The sequence below is a fragment of the Corapipo altera genome, unplaced genomic scaffold, assembly GCF_003945725.1.
Source record: "Corapipo altera isolate COAL_440 unplaced genomic scaffold, ASM394572v1 0, whole genome shotgun sequence".
NCBI lineage: Eukaryota > Metazoa > Chordata > Aves > Passeriformes > Pipridae > Corapipo > Corapipo altera.
In genome coordinates, this window is record NW_020884872.1 from 8,319,600 (window position 1) to 8,334,906 (window position 15,307).

The following is a 15,307-nucleotide window of genomic DNA, read 5'->3' on the forward strand; positions in this document are numbered from 1 at the left end:
AAAATTTAATCTACAGGCCAAAAGCAACCTGCTTTGTCTCATGGGAAACTACCATGAGGTAGTTTTACCCAAGCACTATGTGCAGCCTGGATAATTTATCTAATTCTAAGATGATTTATTTTACATAGTACCACTGAAAAGCTTTTGGAGCCCTGAGTCATGACTCTTCTGAAAAGTTGCCAGCATTATGAAAGATAAGTACAGAAATAATCAATCCGACACAAAATCATACTGTTCAAGGTTGGACTTTTATTTAAGGCAAAATATAATCACAGCTTTAATATTCATAATACGGATATACACAGAGTTTGTTCTGCCACTAGGAAGCTTAATATTATCACTGCTTTTAAAAAGCTATAAAATCTAGTTTCTATCATAATCTACAATACAAAACTAATACAATAAACACATTCTGAAAGATCACAGTGTTTAAAATATTAGAAAAGCAGGACAGGGGTCCTGCTTTTAAACAATAAGGTGCATATCTAAAGAATCAAATCAGTCTTGATTCTATGGGCCTGTACCACATCATGGCTGTGAATGGCTGTAACACTGAGAAACCAACCTAGGGTGTGGCACGTACTCAAGGAATGAATATCACACGCTGGAATATACTGAATAATCAAGTGTCACCAACACAAACTAGACATGAAATAATGCCATTTAAGTTCCCTGTATTTTTCATTGGTATCGGCGTTCATGTATATTGCAGAGATACTGAGAGAAAATGTGTATAAAACTGCTATCAAATAGGGCCCTGCATATGCAAACATCTGTGCTTTCCTCATACTGTACAGACAAGCCTTACTAATTCCATGGGACTCATGTGTGAAGGAAAGTTTGTAGGCTTGGGGTCTGGAATAATAGTTTTGCCCCTGTTTCACATATGTGGACCTACCATGCACGCCTGGAATCAAGTGGAGGTTCATCACTGACATCAGAAGGTGGCATGTCAGGCCCTTAAAATGAGTGCAGGAGGCTGAACCAGTGGCAAAATCAGACCACTGTTAGAGGAAATCTTTCTTCTCTCATGTGTGGTCATGGTAATGAAGACAGAGCAGAATTAAATTTCTGGTCAGACAGCCTTTCTCTTCTATCTGAAGTAGAAATATAGGCTTGATTAGGATTGGTTTTCTATTCCCTATAAAATATAATTGACTTCAGGACTTCTTTATAACATTTTCTCTGGAGTATGCACATATAGCCATGCAGTGCTGTCACTGAATATCACTGCACTGTAAAGTATCTTTTATTCAAATATCATTATACCACTTGGCAAAATGAGGTTTTATTTATTTTGCTGCCATTCCAGTTGATATTGCTGTACTTGACCTAAATGCCTCCACCGTCTCATTGACTCATGCAATGAACAAAGTCAAGGGGCTTTCCAAAATACAACCTTCTAAGTATCAACAATAAACATGGCCTTACATATTTTCAAGCAGATTGCTATATAAAAACTGTGAGTTTTTTCAAGAGCATGATATAGAATTTTAAATATAAAGGGTACAGGACCAATGGTGACAATACAAATTAGTCAGGAGGTTTAGTAATTCAAAGGCAGGTTGAAAAGTTGGAGCTTGTTGGCTTCTTGAATGTATTTTTTTTTTAAACTGCCTCAGCATCAATAGTGTACATCACTTCTGTTCCAGCAGGCAGTAGGTTCAGCTACAGGCAACTCCTTCACAGGCAAACTTTTTCAGCATATGATGACTTTGCTATAATGGCAATGAAGTGCTGTTCAAGGCAGCTGAAACCTGCACAGTGGATGCTGTACCACTACCTGTGCAGTGAAGCACACTGTGCTATTTTCTAGGAAAATGCCTATTCACATCCCTAAACTGCTGTATTGTTTTCTGTGGGCCCTGAGTGTTTTTGGCTTATGGCTTTGAAGTATGTTGCTCCCCTAGTAGTGTGATTTTTGGTCATTTTCTTTCATTTTCTTATTTCTTTTCAATTTAGCTTTCTGCTGCTTACTACTTTGTCCAGGACATAATTATATAAACTGAAATGTCCAGGCTGAGCTGCTGACCAGCAATTGCTCATCAGTGTAGTTCTCCACATCAAGATTACTCTTTAAAAAAATCTATAGGGCAATTCTTATTCCTGATATACTAATCTTCCTACAAATTAGAATACACACTCATGCCAGAGAATATTCAAGGTATACAGGAGAAGATTACTGCACCTGAGATTTACTTGGCAGACCTCAGAGATCCAAAGAACAAGGGTACATTCTCAAAATGCATGCACACACTAAAATAGGTCACTGTTGGCATAAAACATGCAATATGTTGGCAGATGTTGTAACTGTATATGCAGATAACTATGTAAGTACAAAAAGCTGATTGCTTATCAAAGTTTCCATTTGCACAGATTGCCCCTGTATGCTGCTGAATACACCAGATACCTATATCTCAATTTTTTTCACAATATTTTAAAAAATATCAGTATTCTGATATTGTTTACATGCCCATATATAATTAGCATCACAACATCAAAATGCCATTAATCTGACAGAGTAGCAATAAGGGTGACCACTTTACTTGTATTTGTTTATGTGTATTTCCCAGAACTAATTAAAGGTGAATTTTGGAATGTTAAGCCATTTCACTTGGTTTTGATTGTCTTAATAGAATTGAGATACTAGAGAAGTGACCATGCTCCATGATGTAAAACATCAGTGACAGTCATTACACAGTATAATGACTTTTCCTTAGCAAGTGGGAAATGGCAGAGCCAGTGAGAAGAGACCACCTGGAAGCATAAAATAATGTAAGGCAAGTTAGTGGAATACCCTGCTTAAGCAAAATCAATCTTATTTTCAAGAACAAAAGACCTGGGCTGCTTCTTCAGCCTTCTCTAGTTATTCATAGGTTGGGAAAGAAAGGCAGGGAAACCAAAGGCAACAATGATGCAAACAAAGCAGATATTGAAAGCACTGAAAGCAGTGGCACAAAATGAACATGTTGTTATGATGAGAAGTTGTGAGTAGCAGGTAAAAATGAAGATATATTTGTTAGAACTGTATTGTTGATAAAACTTATTGAGTCTGGTTCTATGAATCCTGAAATCAATACATCTGGACATTACCAATCTAGTTTCTCTCAAAATTATTCCCTGACAGTAATCTATGGGTGACAGACCAAAAGTCATGAACATGAAAGTCATTAAACTGATGTGTAATCTACAGCTTTAATCACAAACAGCACCACACAAACACAGGCACATCACAAATAAGCATCAATACCCACACAATGCATCCTCTTTGCTTTAACACCATAACCAGAAATACTATTATATCACTTAAATTCCTATTGCCTACACTTTAGAAACTAAACACAGTCAAGAAACTAATGTGCAAACATGACGTAGTTACTTGTGTTTTACACTTCGAAAGAGGCCCCTCGAGTTTCCAGTAACACAGTCCTTTGTCACAGCACCATGGCAGAATCATACACTTTTTCAGTCTATTGGGGCCCAACTCAGGAGCAGGAGGAGACAGCAGCTCATGGAGAATGTCTAGCAAAGGTTGCATGATTGATTTCTCCAAGCAGGAAGAAGGGAACACAAAGAACCTTACTTTTTATTACACCGAAAAGTGCCGATGGTTCTGCTCAGGTTACTTTCCTGTCATTGTCTTAAAAGCAACAAATAAAGGTTGCAACAGCATGTATGTAACAGCATATATAGTACAAAGAATAAAATCAAGATAGGCAATAAAGAGGAGGGAAAAGATGAAAAAAAACCCCTGCTCATTTAATAACTGGGATTTTTGGAAGAGCCCTGGGTGTATTTACACTGTGTTCAGAAGCTGTGACTGCAGCACATCTAGTAGCCACCTTAACCCAGCCAGGTCAGGTAAGAAAAGCCACAAAGCTCTAAGAATGAGATCAAACTGCCATGTCTGATGAAAGAGATGAATAATCATGTTCCAAAATTTTTACTAGATGCAAACCATGACACTGGATATTTGTGTGCTGCCCTTGCTAAAGTCAGTGACCAAGTCGCATAACCTGCAGAAAGATGTTTGGGACCTAGATTTCAAAAATTGGGCAGTTACATGGGTTTTTTTTATTGTTGAATGGACTAACTCTTACTCAAGTAACTATTTTCTTTGTCAGGAGATTAGTATCAAATGAAGCCAAACACATGGCTTCATATATGGAGAACAGCTGTGGAGAAAGATCTGTTTTGCGGGTGCTGTTGAACACAAAGAGCAGATCAGTCTCCTCTGAATGTAATTTGGAAGGAATTAATTCTACAAAGGGACACAGAGGAAAAACCACTAGAAAACTGACACTGAGTTCTTGATTTATTTCCTGCCATTTATGAAGAATCACATTTAAAGATAAATGCAAACTTGACCATTGGAAGTAAAGTATAATAAAACAGAGTGATTTTGTCTACTGCTATTATGGTAAATTTTAACACATGTGGTATATGTTATGGTATTAGCACTTGTAACTTGGTCAGAATCTAAGTTACTGATTCATCATGCTCTAGATTTATTGAGGTTTTGGCAATGGTTTTCATTCTCAAGCATCTCCTGAGAGATAACTAACTGGAAACAATTAAATGTTGTGGCCCACTGATAATTAAAAAGTAGGCACTGGGACAAAGTTAAAAGTTCATGATTACTATTCTGATACGTGTAGATTCTGTTAAGGCTTAAGTTTGGAGTTGTTTAGGGTTTTTTTAAGGTGTAGTTATCAAAACACTAGACGCTTTTGGTTTATGTTTGTATCTCTAAATAAAAGACTTAGCAATAAATGAAGGATTGCAAAAGTTTCAGTCCAGATCACAGCAAAACCTATTTCTCTGGTTTAGTGTAAGACAGAACACAGTTATAGTAGCTATTTAAATGCTGTGGCACAAATGTTGTTACTCACTTGCTTCAGCTGAGTGACATTACCCTACAACAAAAATTGAGATTGAAAAGTTTTAGATCACATTGCGAAAGTGGATACACCAAGTTTTACCTTCCTTAGACATTTGTTTAAAAAGATTCCAGTTATGAAATATATGAGCCACATGCATTACAGGAAGCAACTAGATAAACATCCTAATGGAGATGGGATCTTTACTGATAATTGACTTTGCTCTGATCTAACAGGAGCATTTCAACATTGCTGGGCAGAGCTCACACACATCTCCACCGACTTTTTGATTCAGCCTCACATGTACACCTCCCTGTGGAATTCATCCTTCCATGTGCACACATCTCACTGCTCAGAGTAATCAACTAAGTGACATTTATGGCTTTCTTAGAAGACCTTTTAACCCACAAATAATAAACACATAGCAAATGTATCTTGATTTGTAACATTTGCATTTGCTAAAAGATACCTAAATTCTTGACAAACTGATACAGAACTGCATTGCTTTATTCACTAATGAAATATGGTTATTTCTATTATTAAGTAATTAATTAGAGCTGCACAGGGCAAGACAAAATAACAGAAATCCTTATCTGCAGCTCATAGTCATGCAACCCATCTCATTAAAATTACAGTGGCAAGAACAGGAATGGGATTATTACATTAAAATGTGGAGGGATTTCAAGACCCTGCTCCAACTTATAGCCTGATCAAAGCCCACTGAAATGAAATGGGAACTTTAATCCATTAGGCATTAAAAATAAAGAAATTGTAATCTCCTCCAGCTGAGAATGCAGGAAGAGAGACTGCATTGTTTGGCAGTGCATGTACATCTGCTTTTTTTCTATAACTTCCGTTTCTGACATACTGGTCTTTCCAATTTGTCTTTACAGATAATTGTGTTACAATATTCCCATATAAATAAAAATAAATGAATAAATAGTAAATATATATTAACTACAGATATTGTTTTTATATTTTTAGTACAAATCTACGTCAATGGTTTCTTTAGCTTTCAAGAACCATGTCACATCTATAATACATATAAAACAGCATATAATTGCAACCTTAAGTGCTAGTGCAACTAGTATTGAGCAACCCATTTATTTATATAGCTAAAAATCGTTTGGGCATATACACTATTTTGTTTACTAGGAAAAGAAGCAATTTTGAATTTGTTACCAGGTTTTTCTTAAGATCAGTATGTCATCCAAGGTTTGCATTCAGTTTGCAGGGTTTATAGTGAATAATTCATCAAGGAAAACAGGTTTTTCCATTGTTTGAAATATGTATGTTACTGTTCAGAAATGCTGCTATAAGTAATTTTTAAAGGAAGCTTTTGTGTCACTGAACAATACTTATCTAGCAATGCTGTATCATGAAGAAAGCATCTGCCTGCTGTATCTTTGCTACAGAACCTTTTTAACCAAGTCTTCTCCACAGCTCCACCCACCTTCCCAGTGACCAGGAAATTACTGACAAGTGACAGGGTTACAATAAGTCAGCAAGGAGACCAGCTCCTTGTCACAGACTGAGCTCTGAAAGGAAGGGTCAAATTCAGTGCTCATTTACACACGAGACCCCACTTGCTGAAACAAACTGTGAAACTGCAGCCCGAACACACAGCTATCTACAGAACTGTCATTACATGCACATGAAGAGGAAAGAGCTCCAAGATACAGGTATTCCTAATACGTGTTACTAAAACTAGCAGATGTGGTTGAAGTAAAGAAGTCCCAGATTTTGCCTTTGTGCAGTGTAGTGAAATGTCTACAACACCTTCCCCAGTAAGTGCATTGCTTCATGAATTGTCTTTGCAAGACTCTTTTTAAAACCTACTGAGTGCATCACTGTTTCTTCTTTGCGTGTCCCTGCAACTCTAGTTTGACTTTTTTTTTTCTCCTGTGTAACTGCCAAATTAAAAGTATGATAATGCCCCTTTCTCTCCCACTTAAATGATTAGATTATGCTTCTTATTATAGCTAAATATCTACCCCATCAGATTCAATCACTTCCCCCCACCCCCCTTTTTTTTTCACTGACCCATTTTTGGTGACCACACACTTCCCTCCTAAAGCCCCAGTGTGTTTTCTTTTTCACCTGACTCCCAGCTACATTAAGGCTAGCATTAGTGGTACCACTGGCTCGTTTTGTAAATAGCCTGTCTTGACAAAAAAAGTGAAACTGCAGGTGCCCTCCCCCATCGCCACCGGGATGTGGCCCTGGAGGGTGTCAGTCTTTAGACAAAGACACTGAAGAGAGGAAACTCGGCTTGGTTGGGTTGCAGCAAGTCAGTCAGGAAACACACAGTTCCTGAAAAACCTTCATACAGACTATATACACTTTCTAGTGCCCGGGAACCAGCCTTAAATTCTTCTGTAAATAAGAACTCTGCAAATCTAAGAGAGAGAAAAAAAAAAGAGTTTGTTATTATTTGATATCTCACTCTGTCTACTTACCTATTGTTTCAAAGCATCATTTTAATAACATTCAGCCATTAAAAAAATAGAATGATCATTATTTAACCTTATCTGTAACTTCTACACTATCCAACTTCCACAAGAAATTGAGGTCCATTAGATTTTGAAGAGATAAACCTTTGCAATCTGTATGTGCATTTTGCTTGTTTAAGAGCTGTAAATTTTTTCTGATTTCTGTAAGACATATCATTAAACAAGTACTTTTTAATAACCTTTAGGATGCAAGCAAGGTTTCACACTGATGCAACAAATTCTGTCATGCTGAAGTAACTACACAAATAAAAGGTTCTCACTTCAAAGCAAGTGGTTGAAAATAAATCACCCTAATTTTTATACCACTTTCCCTCACTGTCCTATGCTGTAAGGGAAACAATAACAAACATTGAATTCTATGTTTTTAAACATATGCATTTAAGTTACAGATGTATAATTAAAGCTAGTTGCAGCACTGTGACAGAATTTTCACTGGATCATACATGCTTGCATCTGTAGAAAATGGAATTAACTCCACTAGCTAAACTGAACAGCACAATGTCAAACTGGCTAAAGGTGGGAAGGATAAATTAAAAACCTGTAAAATAACAGCAAATCATGTCCTATATTTATTTTCCCACTTCTAGTAGAAAGAAATAGCATTAAATGCTCTGAGAAAAATGTAACAAATCATGTTTTACTCTGCTGCTGGACTCAGGTACACAACTTGGCTGATTTCTGAACTCGCATCAGGATGATACCTGGTTGCACATCATCCCTCCACATCCAGCCCAGTTCCCTCTGAAAGAGCACAGGATCTCGGGCAGGGAGGGAGGGAGGGAGGCAGCCTGGGAGAACCTGATGCTTCTCCCACCACAGGCAGCTTGGAAGCAGGACTGCAGAGCTCCTGCCCCACAGCTCATTGCAACTCACTGCTCATGTTACCACCGAGTGGTGATCACAGACAGAGCTGCTCTATAAATGTTCCTGAAACTTTCCAGTATTACCCTACATCCAGAAGACAGGAATGCTAACCTTTGTGCCCTGTATATGTATTTTGAGTTTCCAGTGAGCCTATAGAGCAGCAGGAACACATAAGCACTACCAGCCACTCCGTGGCATATTCCAGGGCCCTTCTTCAACAGGCCTTTCTGCCAAGTCAGCTCTCCACAGCGGATACAAGTGTCCAGATATTGAGGCTTCTTGGAAACCAGGTAAGCTTTGGCAAACAGGTATGCAATGCCTAGGAAAAGAGCAGTGAGATTATCTTCTGTAGTAAGGACGCCAAGGGTTTCATAGAACACTTGAGAAAATAAAGGTTAATACACTAAAAAACTGCAGTCTCATGCTCTGCACATGTCAACGTTACCTCTGTATGCTAAATGTGGAGGGAGGAGTATCTGGTATGATAAAAAAGCATATGGCAAGATGTACTTACCCAGTCCCTGTGACAATATTTTCAATATATCATTGAATTTCAGGGTTTACTCTAAGATTCCCAAACTTTTATCACTTTAAAACAGCAGTCACATTTTTGCCTTTAAAACAGTAAACTCTTAGCACTGTCTTCTGCTATTTCCAAATCCCCATTCACCTCACCTACTTACACTGACAGAAACAGAAGGATGGGCAAGATAATTTCTTACATTGGCAACAGATAATTTTTTTTACTAGATGAGAAAAAGAAACGCACTTTTTTCCCCACTGGGGCCCATACTGCTTTATTCTAGTTATACACAGCTATGCATACTGAAAAAAAAAAAAAATAAGAGCTATTTGGCTTATTTTTAGAGGGGATTTAAATAAATTAATCATAATAAAGTTTGGTAGGCAGAAGCTGTTTTTACTCCACTTCATTAGAGTGCCATTGTTATCAAGACAATATCACTCGTTAGCAATAAAATTCTGCCTGGAGGTAAAGCAGCATTTTCAATATGCAGCACTACTTGCCAAAATTGCTGACAGACATCAGCCTCACCTCATGAACCCAAACTAAGGATTGATTTTTTTTTTTTCTGAAAAGCAGTTTTATATGCATTACTTTCAGAAAAAAATGCCTCTTGCTAGTACAAACTATACTTCACATGAAAATACTTCGGTCAAATTATGCGTTATCCATGTAACAAGTGCAGTTTAAACTTTGATTCTGACAGGGAAAAAAAGAGGTATTCTCAAGTCCTTCACCAAACTCACGGATGTGTCTGTATCTGTGTTCTTTCACGTACCATTTTTCTTTCCAGCCATATGCTGTCTTTTGACTCAGCTGTACCAGTCTTTGAGGTCTTACGAATGGGAGCAAAAGCAGAAAACAGGATCACCAGAACTCTTTCAGCTGTGATCACCTATGCTTTTAAGGCAGAAAATATACCTCTTGTTCCAGCTGCTTCAGCAATAAATAAAACACTCTGAACTGGAAGAAGAAGTCTAGATAGTTTTCCTGCATCTCCTAAAAGGTCAAAACCAGTCAAATTTAACCTGAGATTATCTTCTACATAGAATCACCTAACGTGAAAAAGCAATGTGATCAGCATCTGGCTATTCAAAGCATCAATGGCAAAAAAGAACCTGGAGCTCCATGACACCAGTGCACGAGCTCATTCTCCCGCTCGATCGTCTCCCCCAGCTCAGGAGGCCAGTTGCTGTTCTGTTCCTGGTCCATAAGGAAATCCACACTCTGCCACACAAGCTCCTGATCTGCTGGCTGCAGGTACTCATAGTAGGAGAGCAACATCTGAAGGATTGACGAAAGCCCATGAGCTGCACCTGTAAAGTACAGAAACAATCAAATTAGAGGGTCCTACCTCCACCACAAGGCAACTTTCCCTTGGGATTGATTTCTTTGTCAAGCACATAGCTCCTTCATCTTCTTTATGCATGTTACAACAGTATTTAGAATAAAAGATATTTTACTACTTCTGTCATTTCCAATTCCTCCAGCTTAGCAAAAATATATATGAATTTTTTCTGCTCTCACTAGGATATGACTGAAACTCAGTGCATGAAGTTAAACTGAACCTGAACTGAAATTCAAATTGAAGCTGGGCCATAAATGGGTATTCTCAGTTCCCGACTGACAGTATCAGTCAGCTAAAACCTAAATTTCAGTGCAAGAACTGTCTGTACCTGCCAGGGTCTGTGGCACACACACAACTCAGTGACTTCTCCTGCTGGTTGCCTGCCAGAGAACTCGCTAATATATGCAAATCAATCCCACACTTTCTGCATATTGTACCTTGAGGACCTTGCCAGGGAGCTGCTCAATGGCCTTTCCCCACTGCTTCAGATGAGCTGCAGCTAAAGCTGCTCTCACTGTGTAGGACCTGACCACATGTCTGAGTTGCACTGCTACGGCCCAAATCGCTCAGCAACAGTAGCTTACAAAAACATCCCTGACTGTTCCCTCGGGTAACCTGCTCCACACAGACATGGGCACCTCTCGCTGCCTCTGTCTGGCAAGGCAGATTTACCAGGGCAGGAAGAAGAAGAGAGGAATGAAGCTGCTCCCTGCTGCTCCCCTGGTGCAGCACAGGCACCTCTTGTGTTCCCCAGTGCTCGGCAGCATCAGTCCTTCCCTCCAGCTCTTCACCCCTCTTAGCAGTTTTAGGAGGTTGGATGGTCCCAACTGGGTCAGGAGAAATCTCACACTGTAGATTTTATGTATTTTATTTCTGAAGTGCCTACTAGCTCAGCATCTACACACAGCATCACTGTCAAAGCTGTTGGTGTGTTTTACTCACCAAGATACTCTGTCCCGTAGTAGGAATACATGAGTGGGAATGGTTTCCTCTTCTTCACTGCATACTGTTTTCCTGATTCGAGTATGGCCAGGCAAATTGATTTTATTTGTGCTGGGGTCAGCACCTAAACAAAAACATCAAACAAACATCAAGTCTATTATAATAATTTAATTTTTTAAGACATTTTTCAGGACTCTGCTTTTTTGCTGATACACAAGACAAAGTACTGCCTTTAATCTTATGAGCATGCTGTAATGTACATCATTATTAAAAGTTCCTTACATAACATAGTCAATTTACATAATGATTCTCAAAAACAGAGTTTCATCCCGTCTCAGGAAGGGAATGCCAAACATTTAGCTGAAGAGATGAGGTGAAAAGAGGCCCACTAAGAGCTTTTCCTTCCTAAAGATCCAGCGTCTAGGACTTGACAGCAAGCAGGAGGCAAGCTGCAGAACAGCAGCCTCCAGACTGGAGGAAGAGAAGCTAGGATAAGACAAAGGAAAAGACTAGAGAAGTTGTGTTACAGGCTTTATTAGGACACACCAGGCTAGACAGATTTTTCTACAGACAAGATAAAAAAAGAGGAAGCAAAGAGGAGGGTACCAGATTTTATTGAAAATCACTATTATGTGTGTGGGTTCAGAAACATCTTAGTAAAAAAATCAGGCTTTCTTACCTCAAGAAGATGCTGTGAAAAATGAAGTGCATGTTCTATGAAGATAGGTTAGCTATGCTTATGGGACTTTATCATCGTGAACAGGGCAACGCTGCCTTCATTGCAGTCCTAAGAAATGACTAATGCCTTACTCTTAGTGGTGTCAAAAGTAAGACTGATAAATCATATATTTCACCAGACATGAACTTTTCCAAGTTACTGACCTAAAGCATTCAGTGAAGGATCAGTTTTACAGGTTTTAACTACGACTCTATTTATATGCAATTCACTGCAATCTTCGGCAATTTCCTCTGTGTCAGCCCCACCTGCACTTTACTAACCAACACCTTGATTGAAGTACTGTTTTGGCTTTAGGGGAAAGCCTGTATGGCAGCAGTATTTTAAAGAAATATATTTCAAATTATGAAAAGAGAACTGAGAAAGAAAAAAGGCAAAGTGAGACAGGAAAAAAAATAGAAAAAGGCTGCACAAATAGTCTTGACAAGATAAATGGTAACCCTAAAACTAACGGGGATATCAAGGTGATGTCTTTGAAATGTTTCTGAACTCATTTGGGTTTGCTATAATTTGTATTATCATAGGATTTTCATTTACTTCTTCAGATAAAAAGTTTAAAAAATACTGATAGCATTAAGTATGGAGGCAACATATGTTATAAACTATGTTCTCTCATTTGGCACGTAAAAGATGCTACAGAAAATTAATGTCACCTAAAACTTGTCTGAAAACTAACGGCTGAAATATTTTATTTGTCTGTCTCACCTTGCTCCCTGATAACAAGGGATTTTATTACAGCTGCTCCAAATGACTATGATATTTATACCCTGGAGAACAACCTACTTCTGATCTTCATTAGTGTTCTTTAATGTTGCTGCAGTAGAAGTAAATAAGCCATTAACATCTGGAGACTTCACTCATTTTCAGTCATTTTTAAATGAATCATTTTAGCTTCACAGAATTTAAAGAAACAGTTTAAATCCTAAGCAAATTAGGAGAGCAGAGGAATAAGAAGACACACTGAATTCTCTCCAGAGCTTTCATTTTAATATCTGCCAGTTTGCGACCTATTCCTCCAGACTCCATACCTTCCTTGTAAAACCATTAGTAAGGTAACCCCTTAGAAATAAATGTGAAGGATAAAGTCCACTAATGGTAATCCTGGAAGGCAAAGGCACACTGGATAGAAAAATCTTAGTTCATTTTCCCTGCATAGTAACCCCTTTACTTAATATTAACAGCTACCTTTCAATACAGACCATATTTTGCTAAGCTTATTTTTATGTTCCCCACATTTAATTTTTAAGTGGAATTAATGTCTATTTTAAAATGCTGGTTGTGTATTTTAAATGCATACAAACTTCTACCCAAATCCAGCCTTCCACAATGCTGCATAAAGAAGGATCAGTTCACCGTTTTTTAATATAAAGCAAGTGTAAAAAGTCAAGCACTTAAGTAGTATGAATACTTAAGTGTATACATAGTATACCCTTTTATCTGGCATAATGAAATATGCTAATGAATATCACCTCTTTTACAGAATGCAAAAGCAGCCCACATGCAAAGCCAGATGAAAAATGATATTTAGAATCGTGATTAGAATGGATGATAGAAATCAACCCACCTGATCCACTTCTACATTACCAAAGAAAATGGCAAAGAAAATTACGTGTGTATCTGGAAAACAACCTTATTTTTTGCTAATTACAAAATTATCTCTTAACAAGAGCCTCAATTCACAATCATTGTAGGGCTGCTGCCTGTTTCCCAAAATACTTAAATAAGAAGGATTTGTATTTGCTTCTTATTCTAAGAAATGGTTGGCTGGAACAGAAACCCTCACTTAACCATAATTATTACTGGCCTGGCAAAGTCTGAATAATCAGAAATCACACTTAAGATCTCCCCTGACTTGCTATATTTTACTTCAACCAATTCTGTCTTAAAACCTTCTCGTATTTCTTTCAAGAAAAGAAAATTGTGACTTGTCTCTATATGCTCCCTTACAGTATCTTTAATAAAACTGCTAAATCTTATGACCAAAACAACAATCACAGAATACATTAATCATAACCACCGATGATGTAGCTGTGGTTCTACAGAGTTCATTTTCATTTCAGTGTAGTCACAATGCCTCCTTGCCCCTGGGAATTATGGAAGCAATATGTTTAATTAGGAACAGAAAAGAAATAGACTGATCATCCTCAAGGCTTTGAGGATATAAATTGCATATTGATATCACGTCCTCTGGAGCTGTCAGATGCTTTGATGAAGAATAAAGCCAATATGAGAATATGCTACGTAGAAAAAAAGTCATGCTTGAGATAGACACATCTTTTGAGAAACTTCTTGAATGTCATTTAGCATAAGCATAGGTAAAATTATTCTTCATCCTATCAGTACTTAGCCAAAAGACTACTGACGCTAAGAGATATATTGCTGGTGCTTTAAAACTTCAGCCAACTATTTTTTTACTTTTAAAGATATCACAACCTGTCCTATCATAGAATTACAGAACGGTTTGGGATGGAAGGCACATTAAAGACCATCTAGTTCCAACTGCCCACCATGGGCAGGGACACCTTCCACTAGACCAGGCTGGTCAAAGCCCCATCCAGCCTGATCTTGAACACTTCCAGGGATGTGAACTTCTCCACCACGACCTGTTTCAGTGCCTCACAGTAAAGAACTTCTTCCTAATAGCCAGTCTAAAGCTGTCTTCTTTTAGTTTAAGGCATTCCCCCTTCTCCTGTCACACCTGCCTTCTTAAGCTTTCAGCTATTTAACAAACACATATAAATTATACATGTTCCTTTTCCAGGTTAAGTATAGGTGGTCTGTCCACTTTAGTCAAAACTGGTGATTTTGTCTCAATTGATGTTAGAAATGTTCATTTTAGTCTCCTCAGTAGATTGAAGTTTGGAATACAGGCATTCCACGTTTCCCCTGCAATTTCTGTATCAGTAGGTTGGTGGAGTTCTTTATTTTCTGTTTTATATCATTGCCCACTGATTCTGTGTGCTGTAAATAACTGGTTTGCTCACACAGGCGACAGCTACATTCCCATATACCTTTTACTTTAAGTACAACACTTAGGAAGCACTGTAATACTTAGTATTTGTACTACTGTCTGTGCCTAGGAGCCCGACCTACAGTAAAAAAGCCACTGTGATTGTTTTTAAAGTCTCTCCATTTTTCTCTTGTGCCACTGCAGGCAATATGCCTTTTCCCATTAAGGCATTCCACAGTTTTGTGAGTTATTTGAGACAGATACTTCATTCAGTAAATCCCTGTTAAAAGCCAGCAAGGAAGTGCTATGTCTACAGTAATCACAGAACACCATCCATCCTTTTTTGTTGTTAGAAGTCTTTCTCAACCTGAGATTGTTTAGTTAGAAGAGAATGATTTCACAATTCCTTTCAATCTACTAGGAGAGATTTTGTGATGTATCAGTTTTGACAATGCCCAGCTCTAAATATGTGTTTTGATTGTAGACACAAATCTTGACCTTGAGAAGTAGGAAGTAAAAAACAGGACTAGCTCTTCTTTGCTTCTGATTAC

The 15,307-nt window shown here is 38.0% G+C and overlaps 1 protein-coding gene across 1 annotated transcript in view; it reads right to left on the reverse strand.

Moving 5' to 3' along the window:
* Positions 1 to 229: 229 nt before the first annotated feature.
* LANCL3 (LanC like 3) overlaps positions 230 to 15,307 on the reverse strand; it is a 37,281-nt gene continuing 22,203 nt past the window's right edge. The window contains exons 2-5 of the mRNA XM_027636275.1: positions 11,071 to 11,194; positions 9,899 to 10,096; positions 8,369 to 8,576; positions 230 to 7,279 (exon numbers count right to left, since the gene is read on the reverse strand). Coding sequence (XP_027492076.1) covers positions 7,120 to 7,279; positions 8,369 to 8,576; positions 9,899 to 10,096; positions 11,071 to 11,194 — 690 coding nt within the window. The 3' untranslated portion in view covers positions 230 to 7,119. The remainder of the gene's footprint in view (positions 7,280 to 8,368; positions 8,577 to 9,898; positions 10,097 to 11,070; positions 11,195 to 15,307) is intronic.